Consider the following 27,161-nt stretch of genomic DNA (forward strand, 5'->3'; position numbering starts at 1 on the left):
TCTTGCCGTTGGTGGGGAGGCTTGCGTGCCTCAGCGGTAAAGATAGCCGTACCGTAGGTGCAACCACAACGGAGGGATATCTGTTGAGAGGCCAGACATACGTGTGGTTCCTGAATAGGGGCAGCAGCCTTTTCAGTAGTTGCAGGGGCAACGGTCTGGATGACTGACTGATCTGGCCCTGTAACACTAACCAAAACGGCCTTGCTGTTGTGGTACTGGGAACGGCTGAAGGCAAGGGGAAACTACAGCCGTAATTTGTCCCGAGGGCATGCAGCTTTACTATATGATTAAATGATGATTGCGTCCTCTTGGGTAAAATATTCTGGAGGTAAAATAGTCCCCCATTCGGATCTCCGGGCGGGTACTATCCAAGAGGACGTTGTTATCAAGAGAAAGAAAACTGGCGTTCTACGGATCGGAGCGTGGAATGTCAGATCCCTTAATCGGGCGGGTAGGTTATGAAACGTCCCCTTAGAAAAATTATACATGACTGTGCTTAAACTGACATACAATATTTTTTTTAGCGCAACGGAATCTGACTTTCAGTAATCCCTACAAGAGAATGGCCCTGACTAAATTAACCCATACGTTTCACAAATCACTTACCTCACAAATATCTTCGTTACTCGAACTACTGCAATACAGCGAGCGCCACTACTGCCAGCTAAATAAAAGATTCAAACTGCGGAAGGCACTAACTACTGATAGGCATAGTTAGCAAATAAAAGATTTTAATAGAGAACAAACAATGTATTTACCTTAATAGTGTTGAAAAATCATAATATACATAGCAGTTCATGACATCCAGTCTTACAAATTTCAAAATTCCGCCATTTCTCTCCCCACATCCACCACTGCTGGCGGCTCACCTCCAATTGCCCAACGCTACGCGCTATTAACATCCAGCTGCCCAACACTACAATGGCAGACATCAATGCAAACTAGCCACAGACTGCACAAAGCTCAGCCAGTGATTTTCATACAGAGCGCTACGTAACGTTGCCAATAAGAAAACATAAACAGCCTACTTACAGTTACAAAATTTAAAAAGGGAAATGGATAGGTTAAAGTTAGATATAATGGGAATTAGTGACGTTCGGTGGCAGGAGGAACAAGACTTTTGTTCAGACACGAAAAACACGCCTACTACAGTAGTACAAGTTTATATGCCAACTAGCTCTGCAGATGATGAAGAAATTAATGAAATGTATGATGCGATAAAAGATATTATTCAGGTAGTGAAGGGAGACGAAAATTTAATAGTCATGGGTGACTGGAATTCGACAGTAGGAAAAGGAAGAGAAGGAAACGTAGTAGCTGAATTTGGATTGGGGCTAAGAAATGAAAGAGGAAGCCGCCTGCTAGAATTTTGCACAGAGCTTAAATTAATCATAGCTCACACTTGGTTCAGGAATCATGAAAGAAGGTTGTATACATGGAGGAACCCTGTAGATACTAAAAGGTTTCAGATAGATTATATAATGGTAAGACAGAGATTTAGGAACCAGATTTTAAATTGTGAGACATTTCCAGGGGCAGATGTGGACTCTGACCACAATCTGTAGGTTATGAACTGTAGATTGTACAGAGTTTCAGGGAGAGCATAAGGGAACAGTTGGCAGGAATGGGGGAAAGAAATATAGTAGAAGAAGAACGGGTAGCTTTGAGGAATGAAATAGTGAAGGCAGCAGAGGATCAAGTAGGTAAAAAGACGAGGGCTAGTAGAAATCCTTGGGTAACAGAAGAGATACTGAATTTAATTGATGAAAGGAGAAAATACAAAAATGCAGTAAGTAAAGCAGGCAAAAAGGAATACAAACGTCTCAAAAATGAGATCGACAGGAAGTGCAAAATGGCTAAGCAGGGATGGCTAGAGGACAAATGTAAGGATGTAGAGGCTTATCTCACGAGGTGTCAGATAGATACTGCCTACAGGAAAATTAAAGAGACCTTTGCAGAAAAGAGAACCACTTGCATGAATATCAAGATCTCAGATGGAAATCCAGTTCTAAGCAAAGAAGGGAAAGCAGAAAGTTGGAAGGAGTATATATAGGGTCTATATAGGGGCGCAGTTCTTGAGGACAATGTTATGGAAATGGAAGAGGAGGTAGATGAAGATGAAATGGAAGACATGATACTGCGTGAAGAGTTTGACTGAGCACTGAAAGACCTAAGTCGAAACAAGGCCCCCAGTGTAGACAACATTCCATTAGAACTAGTGACAGCCTTGGGAGAGCCAGGCCTAACAAAACTCTACCATCTGGTGAGTAAGATGTATGAGACAGGCGAAATTCTCTCAGACTTCAAGACGAACCCCAAAGAAAGCAGGTATTGACAGATGTGAAAATTACCGAACCATCAGTTTAATAAGTCACAGCTGCAAAATACTAACGGGAACTCTTTACCGACGAATGGAAAAACTGGTAGAAGCTGACCTCGGGGAAGATCAGTTTGGATTCCGTAGAAATATTGGAACACGTGAGGCAATACTGACCCTACGGCTTATCTTAGAAGAAAGATTAAGGAAAGGCAAACCTACGTTTCTAGCATTTATAGACTTAGAGAAAGCTTTTGACAATGTTGACTGGAATACTCTCTTTCAAATTCTGAAGGTGGCAGGGGTAAAATACAGGGAGCGAAAGGCTATTTACGATTTGTACAGAAACCAGATGGCAGTTATAAGAGTCGAAGGACATGAAAGGGAAGGAGTGGGTGGGAAGGAAGTGAGACGGGGTTGCAGCCTCTCCCCGATGCTATTCAATCTGTATATTGAGCAAGCTGTAAAGGAAACAAAAGAAAAGTTCGGAGTAGGTATTAAAATCCATGGAGAACAAATAAAGAATTTGAGGCTTGCCGATGACATTGTAATTCTGTCAGAGACAGCACAGGACTTGTAAGAGTAGTCGAACGGAATGGACAGTGTCTTGAAAAGAGGGTATAAGATGAACATCAACAAAAGCAAAACGGGGATAATGGAATGTAGTCGAATTAAATTGGGTGATGCTGAGGGAATTAGATTAGGAAATGAGACACTTAAAGTAGTGAAGGAGTTTTGCTATTTGGGGAGCAAAATAACTGATGATGGTCGAAGTAGAGAGGATATAAAATGTAGACTGGCAATGGTAACGAAAGCGTTTCTGAAGAAGAGAAATTTGTTAACATCGAGTATAGATTTAAGTGTCAGGAAGTCATTTCTGAAAGTATTTGTATGGAGTGTAGCCATGTATGGAAGTGAAACATGGACGATAAATAGTTAGGACAAGAAGAGAATAGAAGCTTTCGAAATGTGGTGCCACAGAAGAATGCTGAAGATTAGATGGGCAGATCACATAACTAATGAGGAGGTATTGAATAGAATTGGGGAGGAGTATGTGGCACAACTTGACTAGAAGAAGGGATCGGTTGGTAGGACATGTTCTGAGGCATCAAGGGATCACCAATTTGGTACTGGAGGGCTGCGTGTAGGGTAAAAATCGTAGAGGGAGACCAAGAGGTGAATACACTAAGCAGTTTCAGAAGGATGTAGGCTGCAGTAGGTACTGGGAGATGAAGAAGCTTGCACAGGATAGAGTAGCAAAGGAGAGGTGCATCATACCAGTCTCAGGACTGAAGATCACAACAACAACAACAACAACAACAACATGTATTATAATGCATTGACAGTCATTTTCATCACGATAGATGACGCCTAGAGAGGACTTTCGTAGGTGATGATGCTGAATGGACCTGCAGCGTGAAACTGAGACCACGTTTTATACCTATTTTTGTCGACCATGTGATGTTTACTTTTTCCGACAGGTAAAGAATTTCCGTGCACGACTTCGATATCATGCGGCATCACAGCAGGGCAGAGAATTCCAAGATAGGAAGGATGCCATCAAAATTCATTTGCTGGTCCATAACTCGCTGTCAATGCCTGTTTTTGCAGTATATACTGTTATAAGCTCGGTACGCATCCAAGCTGATACCTCGTAGATTTGTTTTTATCAACGCGAATCAGATATGTTTCCATTGTCGATGTACCGGAAAACGCGTCAATGCGTTCGTGTATTGCCAACGGTGAGAGAAATTTTTATGTTTTGGTTGTTTCTATGACAAGTTTCATCCAATTGATTGCGATAACGATCGCGAATAGACGATCAATTGGGATTAGGCAAGATTATACTTTAGGTGTATTTTTGTCTCATATATTATGATGGAACTAACGGGCATTACATTAAAACATATACTTATTTGGTTATTAATCAGACTTCCCAATGTTTAACTTCACAAACAGGCAAATAAAACTGTTCCAATTATCAAAATATTAACAGATACACTGACAAAATAGTCAAAAGTCGAACACGGAGGAGCAGTTTGGTAGTCTAATGCCTTGAGTGCTCGATCGTCGAGCTTACTCTCCTAGATACAGTGAATGGCTGGCACCAAAGCTACAGCACGAAAACACGAAAACTTTAACAATTCGAACATTATTGTCGTTGGATCTTATATTATATTAATAAAAAAGTTTATATTTAGACGAACTTACATGTAAAGCAATGACAATACGATTTTCCGTCATCAAATTTGACGCTGATTTTTTTCAAAAACATGGGAGTGTCTAGCAAAAAACCGAAACACCTGGCTCGTTATTTTCAGCATAGAACATTGCTGCAAGATCTGATCAAGGTCAGTAACTCACATGTCAGACCCTCTCCTTGTAAGACAAGTCGGTGCTCACACTTGCCACGCCTTACGAAGATGTGTGCGTTCATCAGAGAGTTCCTATTCGGCCTGGCGCGCCGTTTACACCACACAGGCAGACAGACAGACAGACAGACAGCGGGGCGGAATTTCCAGGCCGTCGCGCAGAGATGGGCCGCCGTGGGACAATATTTGCTCTGCCGAGACCGCCCGCCACGCTGCGCAACATATTTTTCATTTCACGCAATTGCCCCGGGGATTTAAACGAGAGGCACGGGGAAGGCCGGAATGTGTCGCTTTGTTTCGCTATCACGGACCGGCTTTTAATTTGCATGCAAACAGTATGGCAATTATAGAGGATTTATGGGCTCCTACATTTGAGCAGAAGTATACGTTGTTGTTTGAAAAATCGCAGTCTATTTGCACTTTCGATTTTTATTTGATACATATTTGGCCTTAGTTGTAATAAATTTCAGTTATTTACCCCTGCGATGGGAAGCGGCATACCGCTCGCTTGGCTGAAGATGGCCCGCCTTTGGACTGAAACCGCCCAACAATAAAGGTGTTTCGTGAGATCTAGACTGTTTGTTCTAGTTACAATAAAGAATTGTACAAAATACTGAACGGGTAGAGCTGATACAATAGCTCCCTACTTATCAAACATATACAACCGCTCGCTCACCAATAGATCTGTACCTACAGATTGGAAAATTGCGCAGGTCGCACCGGTGTTTAAGAAGGGTAGTAGGAGTAATCCATCGAACTACAGACCTATATCATTGACGTCGGTTTGAAGTAGGGTTTTGGAGCATATACTGTAATCAAACATTATGACTCACCTCGAAGGGAACGATCTATTGATACGTTATCAGCATGGTTTCAGAAAACATCGTTCTTGTGCAACGCAGGAAGTAATGGCCGCTATCGACAGGGGATCTCAAGTTGATTCCGTATTTCTTGATTTCCGGAAAGCTTTTGACACCGTTTCTCACAAGCGACTTCTAATCAAGCTGCGGGCCTATGGGGTGTCGTCTCAGTTGTGCGACTGAATTCGTGATTTCGTGTCAGGAAGGTCGCAGTTCGTAGTAATAGATGGAAAATGATCGAGTAAAACGGAAGTGATATCAGGTGTTCCACAGGGAAGCGTTCTGGGACCTCTGCTGTTCCTGATCTATATAAGTGACCTGGGTGACAATCTGAGCAGTTCTCTTAGGTTGTTCGCAGATGATGCTGTAATTTACCGTCTAGTAAGGGCATCCGAAGACCAGTATCAGTTGCAAAGCGATTTAGAAAAGATTGCTGTATGGTGTGGCAGGTGTCAGTTGACGCTAAATAACGAAAAGTGTGAGATGATCCATATGAGTTCCAAAAGAAATCCGTTGGAAATCGATTACTCGATAAATAGTACAATTCTCAAGGCTGTCAATTCAACTAAGTACCTGGGTGTTAAAATTACGAACAACTTCAGTTGGAAAGACCACATAGATAATATTGTGGGGAAGGTGAGCCAAAGATTGCGTTTCATTGACAGGACACTTAGAAGATGCAACAAGTCCACTAAAGAGACAGCTTACACTACACTCGTTCGTCCTCTGTTAGAATACTGCTGCGCGGTGTGGGATCCTTACCAGGTGGGATTGACGGAGGACATCGAAAGGGTGCAAAAAAGGGCGGCTCGTTTTGTATTATCACGTAACAGGGGAGAGAGTGTGGTAGATATGATACGCGAGTTGGGATGGAAGTCATTAAAGCAAAGACGTTTATCGTCGCGGCGAGATCTGCTTACTAAATTTCAGTCACCAACTTTCTCTTCCGAATGCGGAAATATTTTGTTGAGCCCAACCTACATAGGTAGGAATGATCATCAAAATAAAATAAGAGAAATCAGAGCTCGAACAGAAAGGTTTAGGTGTTCGTTTTCCCGCGCGCTGTTCGGGAGTGGAATGGTAGAGAGATAGTATGATTGGTTCGATGAACTCTCTGCCAAGCACTTAAATGTGAATTGCAGAGTAATCATGTAGATGTAGATTTCAAGTTTTCAGCGACAGCCTTTAAGGGCCTATAGCACACACACAGACGATCCTCTCTCTTATTTTATATATATATATATATATATATATATATATATATATATATATATATATATATATATATATAAGGGACATATACTTTTTAACGCGTGGAGTCTATTCTTTGGGGCATGTACGGAAGAACAGACACCACGCATTCACATAGTTTTATTGGCCTAGCTGGAGATTGGATCCACCTCCTGAAGCGCAGATGCACAAATAGGTCCGACTCCTGAGGGAACCTCAGAGAGCGCACATGGAAGGAGCTGGACAGGAACTGTGGATAGGTCACGGTCGATGGGAATGTGAATCGATCGTGAGGAGTGCCGAGATAATTCATGCAGTTGCGATAGCGCTGAATCGGATGGCACAGTGGTTTAACTCACCTGCCGCATAAACGGGAGATCCTGGCTTCGAATCCTAGTCCCGTACACGTTTTCGCTCGTCGCCACTGATTCCGCGTAATGTCCCGATGAAGCTGACAGCAGAGATCCCCTCCCTTTCCTTTCCTTTCCTCCCCTCTCCCACCTTCAATTTACATATAACCCGTAGTTGCTTTTGTTCTTCTTTTAAGCATTCACTGTACTAGTTGACGAAGCAATGACAGTCCGATCCACGAACAATGGCTGTTCGCGGAGATCGAGACACGAACTGGGATTACATTGTTGCCGGTTGCAAGCGACGGTTGCGGTAAGCGCATACACGAACTATGCTCTTGAAGAAAGTGTGTAAACTGCAAATTGCATCTCTCGCTTGCTTGTGCAGAATTTGTGATTACAATCACCACCAGTGGTGACAACTCGCAACTGGTGCGATAAAAAATCACTAAATAACTCGCTACAGTCACGTTTAATGCTCACGTCGGCTACTACATTCACAGCAGAGCGGAGAGTTCACAGTACTGAACGCTCAGTGGCTGCCGAATGCGTGACGTAGACACGTAGAACTAGCTTAAACTGGACCGCCGTCGTTCGTGACTCCAACTATAGTAGACCACACAATAATTCACCTCCACCGTTGAGCATCAGTGGAGAAAGTTTAAAACTATTCTACAACACGCTGTAACTTTTCTAAGTTTAACCTTGTGAATTGGACCTGGACTGTGCGGCACTACTATTCTTTGTAAATCGTGTATCTGGGTTGTAATCCTGAAGAATGCACGAGGTGTAGTTACGGACAACCTATCTCATATATGAGTCGCCAGAACTGAAATTTTATAATTCTACTTTTAACTAACTTGGCCAAAGTAATTAAAAGACAAAAACTGTAAACTAAATAAGCTACGGTGTTGCCGAGCGGTTCTAGGCGCTTCAATCTGGAACCGCGCGACCACTACGGTCACAGGTTCGAATCCTGCTTCGGGCATGGATGTGTGTGATGTCCTTAGGTTTAACTATTTCTAAGTTCTAGGGGACTGATGACCTCAGATGTTAAGTCCCATAGTGCTCAGAGCCATTTGAACCATTTTTAAATAAGCTATCCCGCTAAACTCCTTAATGTGCAGAAATGATCAGTACTTCAATGCGTGGTGTCACACTACGTTACCTGCAATTCCAACACACGAAGCTGACAATAAAAATTCGCTATAAAATTTACTAATCAAATTCTGGAAGAATAAATCACCAAAATATTTTTAAAAAATGTGCCCCGTGAATTTACGTACTCAATCTGACTGAAGAAATTTCCAACACAGAATAATGCACACGCAAATGTAACAGTGCACTGTGAAAAAGGACTGTTTGTATAGGAAATGAAATATTAAGTGATCATTACCTAAACTGAACCTGATAACAATTTCGGAGACATCGCTAACCACTGAATGGTCTCACTGTAACCTGACTGTAACAAAGTTTTACGACTTACCTGTGGCAACGGAATCTCTGGAGTGCTCGAAGTGATGAACATAAAATATGCAGCGCAGCAGCAAGCAAGCTAAAAGGAAAGAAAAAGCCTTCTAAATAGATCATGCTTCAGCTTTTAAACAACAGTGTTCCTTTCTGTGGAATATGGCGACACACAGAATCAGGAAAATGACATTCTTTCGTGAGGAGACGGTGGTCGAATTTGAGCTTGCTAAATGACTGAAGAAAAAATGACCTTTAAAAAAAAATTGTATGACAAAAACTGAAACTGATTGTCACATCTATGTTTACAAAATTTATATTTTACAGCAAGTTTTACTCTGACGAGTGATTATTTACTGAAACTAATAAAAAGTGAGGTAAAATCTACAAGCTCTGAGTGCAAACCATGTGAACAGATTGCTTACTCTCATCTGAACAATAAACTAATATAAACCAATAAAGAAAAAATTTCACTAAAACTTGCATTTTTCGAACACATCACAATTAAGCCCTTAACTAGAAATACAGTGACAACTCTACCTCATAATCATCACTTGTACAATAAATCTTTACCAAATCATATACCATAATTCATCATCCTCTGATCTTTCTCTCTGTGCTCTGCAAGCTATTTCAGAAGGCGGAGTAGCATAAGAAACACACGACTCCCTCAATAGCTTCTCTTTGAATGCCTGATGTAACGACAACACTGCTGTCAACCAAAGATCATTTTGCTTGTACCGAACCGGTATGGCGTAACAATCAACCATTGAAAGCTACTGTTTGATAAATATTTAATGTACAAATATGAAATATGGCACATCCAGTAGAGAGCGCACATCGCTTGCCTTCTGTACCAAAAATCAACTAGAAACCTTACGACACCTTAGACAGGCATATGCCAAGTAAATTTTATTTTAGATTGTCAATGTTATATTAAACAACGTCATTCTCTACAGTATACGTTTACCCCGGTTTTGTTTTTTAGTTTTCCTCCGGGTAGTTCTTGTTCGGAAATCTTTTGCTTTGGTACGTCCGTTGGGTATTGACCATTTTTCTGTACTTTAGAGAGAAATCACTGACTTCGAATGTCTACACTTGTTTAACTATTGGTTCGACTGTCGCAGTGGTGGTCTAGCGCGAAGACCAATGATCACTGGGCCTGGAGGTTCCAGTTTCAAACCTGGACAGGTCCAAGAATTTTTCCTCGTCCCAGTCGCTCCAGGAGAACCACAGGTCCACTCAGTCTGTTCTCAATCTTTCTTAGACAGAAAAGGCGGCGGGGGCGTGGTGCGTGCCATTCGCCCTGTCCAAGTGTCGTGACGAACAAAGGCTGCACTCAACTTACTGTCAGGACAATAGCCTCATCATGGTCCTGCTCCACACGCCGTACCTCTTAATTCTCCCTTGATCCACCATGGACAGGGGACATCGGCTGGTTGAGTAAACCTCAATGTCAAGTTGATATCAAGTCTTCGAATGAAGCATTAGTGCAACGATTGAATTAGCGATAGCCAGAGATTTATGGCTCTATACGACATTTTCTGTTGTTTGGATAGATGCATGTGAAGCCTGAAGACGGCATAATAAAATAGTTCCGTAAGTTATACGGCTGTTGGTGAATTTCATTGACATTGGCAGTTACCTCTTAATGGTCGTATTTACACTACGTTTTAATACAATAGTTTCAGACTCACTACCTTTAGCTTACAAGTTATTAGTTTGTTCGTACACTTCAACTGTCAAACTGCACCTCCACTACGGAGCAATTCATTTTCAACTTTCACATCGGAACGCCCACCACTACTGTTGTCCCCTCTCCTACCGCACAGTCTGTCAGGGTACTGACAAAGTGATTTTCTACACACCACATGTAACTGAAATCAATATTCAAGTATAGAGCCGCTGCAATACCGCGGTGTTGCCATAGAGACGTGTACGAAATCGCGTAACCTAATACATTATGGTAACAGTCATGCCGCGTCAGGATTCCTCCACCATATGGACTGTACCTTTCCTCCCTCTTTCTCTGGCGTAAACACGACGGTGGTGAGACCTAGGTAAGACGAACCCCAGTTCGATTTGTTGTTGCTGCTGCTGCAGCTAAATGGTTAGGGAAGCCCAACAGCGAGCGTCATCAGTCTGCTGTTCACCCCCCCCCCCCCCCAGGACAAAACCAGTGTAACCAGTTGTCAACGTATAGAGTAAATTCTGTTTACAAGTGTGAGGAAGTGTACTAAATGTTTGCGTAACGTGTATTAAGGGCAGACCATTGGAATCACTGGGGGTATGTGGGTAACAGCCTAAATACAACATCCTGGCTGACAGGCACACCAACCCTCGTCGTTAATACGGCTGGCGGATTCGGTCCGACGTCAGAATACTAGCCGAGCGATTCTAGGCGCTACAGTCTGGAACCGAGCGACCGCTACGGTCGCCGGTTCGAATCCTGCTTCGGGCATGGGTGTGTGTGATGTCCTTAGTTTAGTTAGGTTTAAGTAGTTCTAAGTTCTAGGAGACTGATGACCTCAGATGTTAAGTCCCATAGTGCTCAGAGCCATTTGAACCATCAGCATACTTCCCAATCCCGGAAACGCGCTTATCCGGCGGGTGGCTCGCTTTGCTGACCGATTTTTTTTTAAGTATAACTTTCACGATCCACATGTTCTACCTGTTGTTTGAGCTCAGTAAGAGCAGCATTTTGGTGACGGCGACGTACGAGTGCAAATCAAAAATTATCTCCATTTAGCTGTACTCTTTATTACAATACAAATAACACACGCACATTAAGATCTTTCTCATTACAGTTCCCTTGTCGTCTACCCACGGCAGCTGAGTGGTCAGCGCGACAGAATGACAATCCGAAGGGCTAATCATCAACATCTCATCCCCATCGACGGGCAAGTCGCCAAAGTGGCGTCAAATCGAAAGACTTACACCCGGCGAACGGTCTCCCCGACGGGTCGCCCTAGTCACTCGACATTTATTTGTTACCTTGCTTTTCAACGCACTTGGTCCATCCTTGTATAAGGTTCTTCATGCCCTCAGAAAGCAAGGCGCTCAGATATTAAGGTTTCGGCTGAGCAGCGAGCAACGCATGCATTTCTTGGTCCCACGTGAATCAATTCTCCCTTATCGCCTCTCTGACTGGACCAAACAAGTGGTATTCGGAAGTGGCAATATAAGGACTATATGGAGGATGAGTCAATACTTCGAAAGAGAGTTTCCGGGAGCGTTTCAGCAGTGTGGGCAGTAAGAGACACTCATCATATCTACAAGACACATTCACATTACATTTTATTTGTCTTCGTCCTGAATTGTATGGCAATGTGACTTTTGATTTCAGAATGTGAGATACCAAGGATACCGTGAAAGCGACTTTTAGCAACAAACATTCTACGAGTAAGCGATGTGATAGCGACTGTGGGCATTTGTCATATCACTGTTTGAGGTTTTGGCTGTCTCACAACCTACACTTTCAGATAGTGTTTTCCAAGAAGGTTTGGGCAGAAATAGTTCATAATCCTAACTCCTACGATTTGTGGTTTTGGTAGCATTCTTAACTTTAATAGCTTACCCTAGTTTCTGGACACACTAGCGCCTGCTGCACCTAAAAGTATCTGGTTCCCATATGACAGCACTTTTGGCACTATTATAGGTGCCTCGTTTCTGTTTCCTGAAATTGATTTCGGGTCTTATGATTTTTTGTTTTCACGGCGTCGCTTCCGTATTTTCGCCCTCCCATGTTTATATGTGCGTTTTCATTAGATCATCGTTTTACGTTCGTCTCACGTCAGCTGCTGCTCAGGACTGGAGACAGGTCCCTCTAGCTCCAACCCATTCCAAGGGTCCCCATCTGCCTATCTTCTGCACGCCGGCTCGACTGTGCACATCTGTGTACATTATCTATTATTGCTTTCAATACTCAGATTTGCCAATTCTCTCGACGTCTATTTCCAGGTGTTTTCCATACTTCATTAAGGCACTTTTAGGCGGCTCCTAGTTCTGGTTAGAAACGGCATTCTTCAGAGACTGGTTTCGCGACTGAGGGACAGTTTTGCATTTGTTTCCTTAGTCGGTTACAGTTAATCCAGTTACAACTAACCGGTTTCATTGTTGACTCGTGAGCATACTGGACTGCCGACTAGGAAGGACATAGGATGCGTTTCATGACATGAATCAGAATTCTGCCTAGCTGTATAGATTTCTTCAGCCATTTGACGTAGGTATTAATAAATGACACTTTAAATAGGATTTTTTCTTCAGTAAGCTATAATTCCCTGTGTGTGACAATGTTCCTCAAAGGCAGTCGGCGAGATGGTGAAATATCTGATGTGTGGCAGTAGTATGTCATCCCACTGTGCACGCTTAGCCGGCCGCGGTGGTCTAGCGGTTCTAGGCGCTCAGTCCGGAACCGCGAGACTGCTACGGTCGCAGGTTCGAATCCTGCCTCGGGCATGGATGTGTGTGATGTCCTTAGGTTAGTTAGGTTTAAGTAGTTCTAAGTTCTAGGGGACTGATGACCACAGATGTTAAGTCCCATAGTGCTCAGAGCCATTTGAACCATTTTGCACGCTTATCTTAGCGTTAGTAAGTTGCTGCAGTAAAAAAATGCAGGAGAAAAGTGAAGCACAATCATATGCACTTGTGTGTAAAATTTTATTAAATTGAATTTGGTAATAACCGCATTTTCTTCCGAGTGAAGAATCACGAAATGTTTCTGTACTTACTTGACTGCCTGGTGTTTATTTATATTTAGAGTTTGCGTGTTTATTTCTTGCAGTAATTTTTGTGTGAGCTGAGTTTCTAGTGAAAAGCCTCTGTTGATACGTCTGCATTCAACAGCGAATTTTTTTTCTGTTTTAAGAGCTTGTGGATCTCGCAACTTTAGTGTTTAGTGAGGAATCTATAGCACAGATTTAATAATTTGTTTATTCTTCTCTTTTGTATTTGTGTACACCCCACCTTCAGTAGCGCCACGGTCAGGTAATTTTCTTCCCTATAGGGGTCTGCTTCTTTTCAAGTAATCCTGAATTGTGGTATTTTTGAGAATTTATATAGTAGATACGCGCTTGTTGCGTGCAGACACTTGGAGAATAGACCGCCGTTGTCCATAAACAGCTGGGTTAGCGTCCGCAGACGAAAACGTAAACGTACCGGAGGACCGTGAACTGGAATGTGTAATGGCTCGAATCCATTCAGACTGCAATGAATCACGAGAGTTGAAATAATCACTTATTATTCACAGGTAAGTTAATAATCAAAATATACATCTTTGCCGTTTACGTGGTGGTCGCGGCCACGAGCTAAGGACAGCCATCCGACCAACAGCCCATTCACCACTGCCAAATCTCTCCCTCGCCGCGACGAGTGTACCGTTAGGTGCCCTTGGAGGAGGAGGAAATGGCTCTGAGCACTATGGGACTTAACATCTTAGGTCATCAGTCCCCTAGAACTTAGAACTACTTAAACCTAACTAACCTAAGGACATCACACACATTCATGCCTGAGGCAGGATTCGAACCTGCGACCGTAGCAGTCCCGCGGTTCCGGACTACAGCGCCTAGAACCGCACGGCCACCGCGGCCGGCGGAGGAGGAGGAGATTAGTGTTTAACGTCCCGTCGACAACGAGGTCATTAGAGACGGAGCACAAGCTCGGATGAGGGAAGGATGCGGAAGGAAATCGGCCGTGCCCTTTCAAAGGAACCATCCCGGCATTTGCCTGAAGCGATTTAGGGAAATCACGGAAAACCTAAATCAGGATGGCCGGAGACGGGATTGAACCGTCATCCTCCCGAATGCGAGTCCAGTGTGCTAACCACTGCGCCACCTCGCTCGGTAGGTGCCCTTGGGGGGGTGGCCCACTGACCACTGTTCCTCATGTACAAATACCTCCAGAGAGGGCAGCACTGCCCACTGACTCAGTCAAATGTAACTACCGAACATAACCGGTCGCGACAGAAATATTAATTTCTTTCCAGCATAATACAAGTAACACAAGTCCTGATAAATCATAGAAAATAACACAAGTAAATACACACAACATTGCGTCCTTCAACCAGGTACTCTGTTCATAGAGTCTGTAACTGGTATCTGGAAATCGCAATCACATAAACAAATATACATTCAAACATAAAAAAATGACGAAATACACTGAGTCTGCTGCAAGGTACACACAAGACAAAAGGAGAAAAACACAGAAAAAACACGAATACACTGTTCACCTTTGTGTCACGTCACTCGGTGAAGATTATAGCTTGCAAATTGGTCTCTTGAGAACCCATTGCGGTGGGCTAATAGTGGCCAATCGCACCATTCCGTCGCTCCCAGGATGTACTCTTTCAATGACGGCCAGCTTCCAGCATAAGGGTGGCAGATTATCTTCTCTTACTGTGACCAACACACCAGGTTGCCCATTCTGACTAGGGACCGTCCACTTGGTCCACTGCTGCAGATGATGCAGATAGTCAGATGACCAGCGCCGCCAAAAAATCTGGAAGCCTTGCTGCAGTAGTTCCCACCTTGTGAGAAAGCTCTGATTGGCTGTACCTAGATCTGGCTGAGGGATACTTGTTACTGCGGTTCCAGTAAGGAAATAACCCGGGAGGAGGGCTTGGGGATCAGTAGGATCGCAAGACAGTGCCGTGAGAGAACGAGAGTTCAAGCAAGCCGTAATCTGGCAAGTCAGGGTTGACCTCTCTTCGGAAGTTTGACATGTGGTTCCCATCGTTCGACGCAAGTGGTACTTGAAGGACTCCACTCCTGCTTCCCATATTCCACTAAAGTGTGGTGACGCCGGAGGAATGAAGTGCCAGTCGATGCCTTCATCGTGCATAAAGCTTTTCACCTGTGTCAACTGATAACGACTGCTCACAGCAGCTTGTAACTCGCCAAGTTCTCGACTAGTTCCAACGAAGTTTCTTCCATTGTCGCTGTACAGGTTTTGGCACGTACCCCACCGTGAAACAAATTTTCTGAGGGTCGACAGGAATTCTTCAGTCGTCATCTTGCCAACCACCTCCAAATGTACTATGTAATATCCCTTCCTCAAGGTAACTGAAATAATGTGCGGATAAAAAAAAGAAAAAAAAAGAATTTAAGAATGTTTGTGAAGTTAATTGCAGGAATTTTCCTATCAAAACTTGAAGATTCTCTGAAAAGAATAATAATTATTTTTATTTTATATATCCAGCAGTAAAGGTTCGCTGGAGGAAGAATTCTTATTCTGAATCCCGGCGATGTCGATCTCTCGACTTCACAATTGCGGCGATCGACGATATGGTATTGATGGTTCTGCACAATTTCAAAGAAAAACATGAGGGGAATGAAAATGGGAGCAGATCCTTAATCGTTGTCGCGAGAATAAAGCCACTTCCGGACTACTGAATGTTACTTTTGAGAAAAGACGGCAAAGTCGCTCGTCGCTGATTCTGATCCGTGTTATTATATATTCGCTTCTTGAAATTATTTTCGATACAGAATGTAAATCTTGCTGGTAAAAGTTATATAATGTTCAATGTGGAGAGTGAGGGTTTTACAAGAATGAATTACCTTTTCCTGTTTTGTAGTCTATGATGATGATTATATTCGCCGTTTATTCATCAAGATGAGTTCTTTCGAACTACAACGGTTTTTAATCCTTCCACCTTTTCTATATAGACACCAAACATTAAAGTGACAGTTTTGATTGCATTGGCGGACTATCCCTTTCATACAACAATATATAAACCTCTCCCTACTCCCTAGGAAGACAACACAGAACAAAGAAAAAATTGAAATTACATCCGAGTCGGCTAACAAAGTCAGAGATGAAATGTACAACAGTATCTTTTTAGCATTGCTGCTGCCACTCGCAGCCACTATATCTTTGAGTGTCTTTATTACCGTCGTAGTATAGGTTATGAACAATATATAAGATGTTGTCATGGTTGCTTATTCTCATTATTTTCAATTATTGTTCCATGTTTGTAGGTTGATGGTTATTAAACAATTTGTATTACATTTAAAAGCATATGTGAAGTAAAGATTTTGACATTTTACGTACCAGATTATAACAAAAATGAAAACCATTTCCACTCCGTTGACAGTCGACCACTTCCGCATACGCGTCGTAAGATAGAGAATTCTCTCGACGTGATACAACTGCTCGTGTAGCCAAGCGTTCAAACAGGGCAACTTAGTGCTTTTCCTTTAATATGGATCTCCGTGAGCCGGTTTTCACATAGAACGGTCCTCAGTAATGAATCCCACAACTGAAGAACGGCCTCACAGCTTCTACACGTGGGCGTGGCAGATCTCCTACGTGCTGTTGTGCAGGGTTCGCTTTAATCGCCGACAAGTCATGCACTGATGCACAACACGCCGGATTGCATTTCGTCCGTTCGGTATCCAGTATTGCTTTCTGAGAGACGTAAGCAACAGTTGACATTCAGCGTGGGATACACCACATTGTTCCCTTGTCACCATTAGTCGTGTGAGATGATGGTTAGGTGGCAGTACAAGTTGATGCTTCTCCTCATATGGCAGTTCAGCATTTTGTAGCCTGCCTACAAACTGTAGCACTGTCATGTCATCGAGGATAGAATGCGGTGATTTGAGCTTGCTGTTTTTATCCACTAGCCTTACGGTCTTCAACTGGTAGATTTCCGTTGCATATCTATCTTCTTGTGCTATCCTGACACACTGTAGCAAAGCGTCCCGCAGTTCACTGCGAGACAGCTCAGCAGTTACTCTCATTCCCCTTTCAGTCTTGCAGTTATTAATGAATCTAAGACAGTAAGTCATTGTCCGCTGTAATTGTGACAACTTCGAGAATCGACAGATGATACCGTCCTGAATTGCTCTGCTCATGTGACAGAGGTTTTAGCCCTTTCTTCCGCCAGCTCCTGGGCCCCAGAATCACTAGAGGTGTCTATCACAGGCCAAGAAGTGATGTCTTCCTTAAGCCAAGCTGGTCCTTCCCACCACAGGGCCGGCCGCGGTGGCCGTGCGGTTCTAGGCGCTGCAGTCCGGAACCGCGGGACTGCTACGGTCGCAGGTTCGAATCCTGCCTCGGGCATGGATGTGTGTGATCTCGTTAGGTTAGTTAGATTTAAGTAGTTCTAAGTACTAGGGGACTGATGACCTAAGATGTTAAGTCCCATAGTGCTCAGAGCCATTTGAACCATTTGAACCCACCACAGGCTGTTTTCTTGCAGATCTGCAGGAGACACACCTCGAGAAGTCAAATCAGCTGGGTTTTCCATTGTAGATACATGATTCCATATTGCAGCTGCTGTATTTTCCTGTATACAGTTCCCCACAAATGTCTTCCACTGCGGGGTGGAGATGCGAGCCATTCCACTTCAATGGATGAGTCAGTCCACAAGTAAGTTCGTTCTATGCCTTTACCCAGCGAGGGAACAACATGCTGTAGTAGTCGCGACAGCAAGAGAGCACCACAGAGTTCCTAGCGGGGGAAGGACAAATGGTTCAAATGGCTCTGAGCACTATGGGACTTAACTTCTGATGTCATCAGTCCCATAGAACTTAGAACTACTTAAACCTGACTAATCTAAGGACATCACACACATCCAACAAGAGTTATTTTGTGTTAATATCTTGCAAAACCAGTAATATTAAGTCTTCACGTGACACATCTCACATAGAGGGCGTTCCAAGCCCTGTCACACCGAGGTCTGCTGAACAGGTGCATGTAAACAGCGGCCTCAGTTTATGTGATCGCTCTAAGCTTGTTGATACCAGTGCCTGCCAATTTTAATTGTATATTACAGGTATGTTCCTACCAACTGTTATGTTCATACGCAGGTATAGTTGTTATTTTCCGTTTTATACTCTCTGATCGTTGTGAAATTTTTAACTTCTAGCACTGAGGATGGTCACTAAGTGACCGAAAATCAATTTTGCGGATAATAAAACCAAAAAATACGACCAATGTTGTTTCTCCTTCCAATTATATCCATTATCTGGTCGAGGTGCACAGAACACTCCATGGAGTCGCCAATCAATAAAAATTGAATTAACTGTTAAAAGAAATTGTATAGCTCGGAATTTGTTTGGTAAATGGTTCCTAAATGGTTTCGAGGATGACTAAGTCAATCATGGATGAGCTATTCTCAGGGAGATTCAATGCAGAAGAGCCTGGCTATACTTAATATTTTCAGTGAAGAGGACGTACTGCTAATTATATTGGTTCTAGCCGCAATGGAATGGTAGCGCTCAAAGTGTGCAGTGAATTAGTTCTTTTGGTAAAAGTAGCGACTCACTCGGCATAACCAAAAGATGGTTACGGCGAATTACGTCTATGAATTCATAGTAGATGGTTAACGTGGAACATAGTGGAGATAAGAGGGAGATTTGGTTTTTGACAGTGCGGAGCGGGAGAAAGTAAAATGTGAGAATATTTCCTTGGAAGTAGCACAGACTGTGCAGAGACCAGCCTCTGGTTGATGAGCTGTGACTGCAAAGAGCGACTGGATACTGACCGGAGTAGTTACCAAAATTCGTTTTTGTGTGCTCTACTTCTGCAGGATCATTTTATAGTAGAGTTCTTTGACTCTTGTTTGGTGTAGAAATGTGGTACACTGTGGATTGACTGAATGCTCGACCTAGGAAATTGTGTAATAATGCGCACACTGAGCTAATCGTGTGATGTATTACAATTGTTGAAGTGTATTTTTGTTTTCGCTTTGGGTAATTGTAACTCGGAAGCATGGAGTACTAATTTGCTGGTGTTGTGTCGGCTACTGTGGGTGTCAGCACCGACACAAACAAGGAAGGAGAGAAGTTGCGATGGTTGGTGGCAGGCATACGAAATGATTTGTACATAACAGTTGTAGACTAATAGGAAAGAAAAGAGATATAACTTGACTTGCTTCGTGTGCCTCCTTCATGTAGTAGTTGTTCACTGTTACTACTCATAGAACGCGAGCTACGTATCGTCTTCCTATTACTCAATACTGATAGTCTCGAAGACTGCTTCCGCTTTGTTTTCAACACTTGTTGGACATTTCCGTTCTTGTTATATAACTGAACGAAGATGTACTGATGTTCCATTGTGTACTTAATTTGTGAAAGATAAAGGCATAGTATGGTAACTTACCTATACGTCAATTATTGCTCATTGGAGTAAGGGAGACGACCAAAGTCATGTTCCTTTAATACTTTTGAGCAACACATATATATATGCAGACGGTGTTTAGAAAGGATAGATTGCATGCAACCGGTGGTGGAGTGTTCGTCGCTGTTAGTAGTAGTTTATCCTGTAGTGAAGTAGAAGTGGATAGTTCCTGTGAATTATTGTGAGTGGAGGTTACACTCAACAACCGAGATAGGTTAATAATTGGCTTCTTTTACTGACGTCCCGACTCAGCAGCATTAGTGGCAGAACAACTGAGAGAGAAAATTTGGAATACATTTCAAATAAATTTTCTCAGCATGTTATAGTCTTAGGTGGAGATTTCAATTTACCAGATATAGACTGGGACACTCAGATGTTTAGGACGGGTGGTAGGGACAGAGCATCGAGTGACATTATACTATCCGAAAATTACCTCCAGCAATTAAACAGAGAACCGACTCGTGGAGATAACATCTTGGACCTACTGATAACAAACAGACCCGAACTTTTCGACTCTGTATGTGCAGAACAGGGAATCAGTGATCATAAGGCCGTTGCAGCATCCCTGAATGTGGAAGTTAATAGGAATATAAAAAAAATGGAGGAAGGTTTATCTGTTTAGCAAGAGTAATAGAAGGCAGATTTCAGACTTTCTAACAGATCAAAACGAAAATTTCTGTTCCGACATTTACAATGTTGAGTGTTTATGGAAAAAGTTCAAAGCAATCGTAAAATGCGTTTTAGACAGGTAGGTGCCGAGTAAAACTGTGAGGGACGGGAAAAACCCACCGTGGTACAACAACAAAGTTAGGAAACTACTGCGAAAGCAAAGAGAGCTTCACTCGAAGTTTAAACGCAGCCAAAACCTCTCAGACAAACAGAAGCTAAACGATGTCAAAGTTAGCGTAAGGAGGGCTATGCGTGAAGCGTTCAGTGAATTCGAAAGTAAAATTCTATGTACCGACTTGACAGAAAATCCTAGGAAGTTCTGGTCTTACGTTAAATCAGTAAGTGGCTCGAAACAGCATATCCAAACACTCCGGGATGATGAAGGCATTGAAACAGAGGATGACACGCGTAAAGCTGAAATACTAAACACCTTTTTCCAAAGCTGTTTCACAGAGGAAGATCGCACTGCAGTTCCTTCTCTAAATCCTCGCACAAACGAACAAATGGCTGACATCGAAATAAGTGTCCAAGGAATAGAAAAGTAACTGGAATCACTCAACAGAGGAAAGTCCACTGGACCTGACGGGATACCAATTCGATTCTACACAGAGTACGCGAAAGAACTTGCCACCCCTTCTAACAGCCGTGTACCGCAAGTCTCTAGAGGAACGGAAGGTTCCAAATGATTGGAAAAGAGCACAGGTAGTCCCAGTCTTCAAGAAGGGTCGTCGAGCAGATGCGCAAAACTATAGACCTATATCTCTGACGTCGATCTGTTGTAGAATTTTAGAACATGTTTTTTGCTCGAGTATCATGTCGTTTTTGGAAACCCAGAATCTACTATGTAGGAATCAACATGGATTCCGGAAACAGCGATCGTGTGAGACCCAACTCGCTTTATTTGTTCATGAGACGCAGAAAATATTAGATACAGGCTCCCAGGTAGATGCTATTTTTCTTGTCTTCCGGAAGGCGTTCGATACAGTTCCGCACTGTCGCCTGATAAACAAAGTAAGAGCCTACGGAATATCAGACCAGCTGTGTGGCTGGATTGAAGAGTTTTTAGCAAACAGAACACAGCATGTTGTTATCAATGGAGAGACGTCTACAGATGTTAAAGTAACCTCTGGCGTGCCACAGGGGAGTGTTATGGGACCATTGCTTTTCACAATATATATAAATGACCTAGTAGATAGTGTCGGAATTTCCATGCGGCTTTTCGCGGATGATGCTGTAGTATACAGAGAAATTGCAGCATTAGAAAATTGTAGCGAAATGCAGGAAGATCTGCAGCGGACAGGCACTTGGTGCAGGGAGTGGCAACTGACCCTTAACATAGACAAATGTAATGTATTGCGAATACATAGAAAGAAGGGTCCTTTACTGTATGATTATATGATAGCGGAACAAACACTGGTAGCAGTTACTTCTGTAAAATATCTGGGAGTATGCGTGCGGAACGATTTGAAGTGGAATGATCATATAAAATTAATTGTTGGTAAGGCGGGTACCAGGTTAAGATTCGTTGGGAGAGTCCTTAGAAAATGTAGTCCATCAACAAAGGAGGTGGTTTACAAAACACTCGTTCGACCTATACTTGAGTATTGCTGATAAGTGTGGGATCCGTACCTGATCGGGTTGACGGAGGAGACAGAGAAGATCCAAAGAAGAGCGGCGCGTTTCGTCACAGGGTTATTTGGTAACCCTGATAGCGTTACGGAGATGTTTAACAAACTCAAGTGGCAGACTCTGCAAGAGAGGCGCTCTGTATCGCGGTGTAGCTTGCTCGCCAGGTTTCGAGAGGGTGCGTTTCTGGATGAGGTATCGAATATATTGCTTTCCCCCACTTATACCTCCCGAAGAGATCACGAATGTAAAATTAGAGAGATTAGAGCGCGCACGGAGGCTTTCAGACAGTCGTTCTTCCCGCGAACCATACGCGACTGGAACAGGAAAGGGAGGTAATGACAGTGGCACGTAAAGTGCCCTCCGCCACACACCGTTGGGTGGCTTGCGGAGTATAAATGTAGATGTAGATATATACTTGTGAAATTTTAGGTTACAATCTATTAGAAATAAGTCCATAAGAGGTTATAAGAAATTAAGGCTTACCTCAGTGTATTTCGAAGTATTCTGAATGTATACTGTCCAACAACTTAAATCAGTAAAGAACAGTCTGTATCCCAATAACGACAGGTAGAAACGCTTGACTGCCTGTTCATTGTTCCAGTGCTGCCTAAGGGCACTGTCTGGATCATTAGATTTAGAAGAATAATGGAAATAATGCCTGTTGAAAATGTACTGGATGGAGCAATTAATGTGTGAGATGTGTATTATATGGGGCAATATGATTATTCATTCTTAAAATAGCGGCCTAGTAAATGTAAGAAATCATAAATTATAAGAAATGCGTCGTCTTATATAACTTAAGAAATATATTTGAACACAGATTACACAAACTTATTTTTTATTTATATATCGGCATACATTTTTCACATTTGTTCATGTTATTTAGACGAAATAATACTCAACACATTTCATTGCAGTCTCACAAAACGCATCCGTATAAAATATGCACTCATAGCATCACAAGCGACATTGAGTTGTCAGTGGAAAGATAACAGAAACCAATTTACAGATCCCCCCTAGAACACAAAATAAGTTAACAGCAGTCTTTTGGTCTTGATGACCTTGAATTCTGCACCGCATTCATTTCACCCAAGCTTCGTCTTCAGTCCTTCCACGTTCCAACACTGATGAAATAGTCACCTCCATTACACAAATATGTTTCGAGGTAATATATATGGGTTGCATAGCACCAGAAAATAAATAATACATCTCAGTCAAGAAAGATAACGTATCATTCCCATGAAAATACGTCTTACTCTTACTACTTTCAACTTGCTCTTTATAGGACATCCACTGAGAAGTACTGAGTAGTACTTCAGCTTCATCATTTTATAAAGTCAGTCGTCTTCCGTTGTACTTACTCTTTGTCTAGGTTATCTGATGTTGTAATTGACGTCATGTAACAACTTCACATATCCAGTTATCTTGTACAACGTTTATACTCGGAATAAAATATACTCGATTGTCAAGAGCACAGTGATCTAGGGACACAGTTCAAGAATTGCAGGGAATGTGCTCAGAGGTTGTTAGTAGAACATGAACGCCAGTTATTCAAATGCCTTATTTAATGTCTAATAGCACACGGCCGAAAAATTTTTAAATATTTCTTCACAACATCCTTTATGTAGCATAGTCGTATGACCTGAAACTTCTAATAGTTTAGCAACTGGAGTTTTTGCACCATTCGAGACTCATTGAAATTCGTTATTGGAAATTAGTTTTTATGCCGTCGTTCAGTTTTTACAAGTAGTGTCTCCAGAATCATTTCTACAGCAAGTAACTTTCTGAAGTAGGTACCAAAATTTGAGGTTCCTGTGCACACCTCATCTTCTTTGGTCCAGCATATCGAACATTGTGGTCCATTGTCGGCAACTGTAATAATAACTGGAAATAAGTAACAGCAGCAGTTACTATTTTACTTTCAAATGTCACGTCCCGTTTCAGCGGCTATGGTCATTTTCAATTGGTTTCCGAGCCTAGCGTCGTGGCGATACACAAAATACAGCTGCCACTGGTGGTGTTATTTGTTTCCAGGCCATCTCACTTTGGTACCTTTTAACGAATGAGATCAAGCATTTCACACAATACATTGTAAGTCCGAAGATCACCAACAGAATTTCCGAGGTTGTTCAGGGACATTTTCTGAATTTCCGGTTTCTTGAATAGTGACCTGCGGAGGCTTTCTACACAGTGAAAATATAAAAATGAAATGAAATTTCGTGTGGCTAGGGCCTCCCGTCGGGTAGTCCGGTCGCCTGATGCAAGTCTATTTAGTTGACACCACATCGGCGTCTTGCGCATCGATTGGGTGAGATGATGATGAAGACAACACAACATCCAGTCCCTGAGCGGGGAAAAACTCCGGACCAGCAGGGAATCGAAATCGGACCCCTTGGCATGGGATTTCGTCACGCTGACCACTTTCTTTTCTCATTTTGTTCGTGATTGTTCGTTCTATTTATTTGGGGTGGACGTCCCATGACGCTTGTTCAAGTTCATCGCTCATCCATTAACTCAATTATTTTTTTTATTACACAGGGGAGCTAACCCTCTGACCGAACACGCTGAGTGACCGTGCCGGCAAAATATGATACCTCAGCTATCGGGGGCGGACAGTAAAAATGTAATTACGATTGATTTGTTGCTCAAATTCCATTTGTTTCTGTGACAGTACCTTCACAATAATGCGGAAGCCTATGACATACAATCACCATAATATACGACATGTTACACAAACGCATATGTACTGATGCAAAAGTGTTCTGATGCTTGCCGACTTGCCTTTGCTGTGGGAACAGTTCAGCTCTTTCACCGCTTTGAAGCAACACGCGAGATGGACGTAGGCCAATTTCACCAGAAAACTTACCCGCATTAGTGTGCAACACTGTTAGCATACAGGTGGTACTCTTCGGTAGCTGCAAGATATTCGCGACGAATTGCTATCCAAAAAGGCTCGGCTTCGAGTCCCAGCCAAGCAGTCAATTTTTTCTGCTCGAGGAAACGAAGAAAAACGTGTAGCTAGCGCGCGATAAAAACAAGTGCGAAGAGTAATGTGGGCATTACTGTTTTCAACAGCGTGTACCGAGAGGGAATGGGAGAAGTTTGTTCGTAGACATAGCGACGACATTTGCACCGTTATGCGTATAATTTTCTCTGCAGTATAAACACAAGGATATAAGGTAATAATCAATCAAACAAAATGCAATTACTGCGTATAGTTTGCCTGTAAACTGAAGAACAAGCGGCAGTTGCGGTGGGAAAAGTGGCATTTCCTGGTAGAACGCCCTGCCTATGACTAAGAATTTGTTATTCCGGCCGGGTAGCAGAATTTTTCCACTCGGGGACTGAGCGTTGTGTGGTCCTCACATTCGTGTTATCATTACTGACACGAAAATCGCAGTAACCACATTCGTATCGATTTTCCACTGTGGAAATGGTTGTATGGGCCGGAACTGAAATGAAAAATAAATAAAAAAGGAACCACTTTTCTGTCGAGGAGTGCAATGTAGCCTAGGTTGATTTACGGAGATTCGGTTGACGCGCGTTTTTTACGCTCATTGCGTTTCTAGTTTCTATATTTCAAGCATAGTTAGCACATTTAGTGGACAATAAACACCTCGAGCACGTCAAAGCAGTGCATAGCCACTGATTCAAAAGGCGAGCTGTGGAATGGCCGATATAACATTGGGAAAGAGCCTGCAGCTTTGTGACGTCGCTGGTTAGAGAGAGAGGGGAATCACCTCTCTCCTTTCAGTTTACAGACAATTACGATTCACCGGAGACGTCGGGTCCCTTATACCGCAATAATCACGTAATATCCCTCAACAACCTCCGGAATTTTGCCGGTGCAATTTGGGTTCACATCGTATACAACCAGAGAATTTTTTTCTTCGCGTATTACGGGAATTACTCTTCTAGGAACAGTGACTCACGTGCCACTTCTTACACACTCGTTGTGTCACAATTCCACCGGTATCGGGAAGCAGAACTGTTTCTTAAGTCCGTTCATGGAATAACAGAGAGGCTGCACAGTCAGCTGTAAGCATTCGTCCGGTAAAACAGCTGACGTGCGCAGTCGCGACACACACCGCACTGTCGTGCTATTTTGCAAGTAAATACGGTGTAGCGTACGCTCTAAACTCGGTAAATGTCAGTCTCGGGATACGTCACTGGCTGTTTGTGAGGGACTGTACACACACATGTGTACGTAGATGTGCGAGGCGACGCCCTGGGGTTCAGTAGAAGAGCACCTGCCGCTCGGCCGCGGGGAACAAGTGTGGCGTCGGCGGCGACTCGGCGAAGCGCACCCGCGGCGCGCGGCTGCCCTTCCTCTTGTGGCGGGGCGAGCATTGCCTGGAGACGGTCGGGCGTCACACGGTTGTCTCCATGGCAACGACGTTTTGTCAACACAGGGAGTCCTTGGCGTCGAGGAAGAGGGACTCGGCGAACCGCTTGCTGTCGCCGTTGTGCTGCAGCTGGCGCGCGCCGTTGCCCGCCGCCGCCGCCGCCGCGGCCGCCGCCGCCGCCGCAGCCGCCACCTTCTTGTCGCGCTCGGCGGCGCGGCGGCGCTGCGCCAGCTTGACGCAGACGGTGACGCTGACCAGCAGCAGCAGGACGGCCAGCGCCGCGGCGCCGATCGCCACGTACAGCGCCGGCACCGCCAGCTGGTACGCGCAGTTGGCGTCGTCCTCGTCGAAGCCGGACGGGCAGTGGCGCGCGCCGTCGCACCACAGCGCCGCGCTGATGCAGGCGTTCAGCTCCGGACACCTGTCGCAAGAGCAGCAGCTTTAGTGTAGGACGCTGCACAGATCCTAGCCAAATTACGATCAGTTTTCTATGCCTCGTAGACGACGTCACCACAGAGACATTCAGCACGATAGAAAAGGAAGGAAGATTTCAGTTTAATGTCCCATGGACGATACGGTATCTACAGACAAACGACAAGCTCGTATTTGGGAATGATCTGAAACTAATCAACAATGTACTTTTCAAAAGAATCATCCTGGAATTTGCCTTAACACTTCATTGCCGAGCTCCGTCATAGGACAGACCTAAACGAATGTGCCTTCGTGCTCTCTTATCAAGACGGCCATTCGCTACGAGGCCACCATATGATGAAAGTTTTTTTTGTGGTTTTAGGGCACAA

The 27,161-nt window shown here is 43.4% G+C and overlaps 1 protein-coding gene across 1 annotated transcript in view; it reads right to left on the reverse strand.

Moving 5' to 3' along the window:
• Window positions 1-22,871: 22,871 nt before the first annotated feature.
• LOC126181558 (uncharacterized) overlaps window positions 22,872-27,161 on the reverse strand; it is a 187,814-nt gene continuing 183,524 nt past the window's right edge. Inside the window, exon 10 of the mRNA XM_049924784.1 lies at window positions 22,872-26,782. Coding sequence (XP_049780741.1) covers window positions 26,419-26,782 — 364 coding nt within the window. The 3' untranslated portion in view covers window positions 22,872-26,418. The remainder of the gene's footprint in view (window positions 26,783-27,161) is intronic.

Source organism: Schistocerca cancellata, chromosome 1 (assembly GCF_023864275.1).
Source record: "Schistocerca cancellata isolate TAMUIC-IGC-003103 chromosome 1, iqSchCanc2.1, whole genome shotgun sequence".
Classification (NCBI taxonomy): domain Eukaryota; kingdom Metazoa; phylum Arthropoda; class Insecta; order Orthoptera; family Acrididae; genus Schistocerca; species Schistocerca cancellata.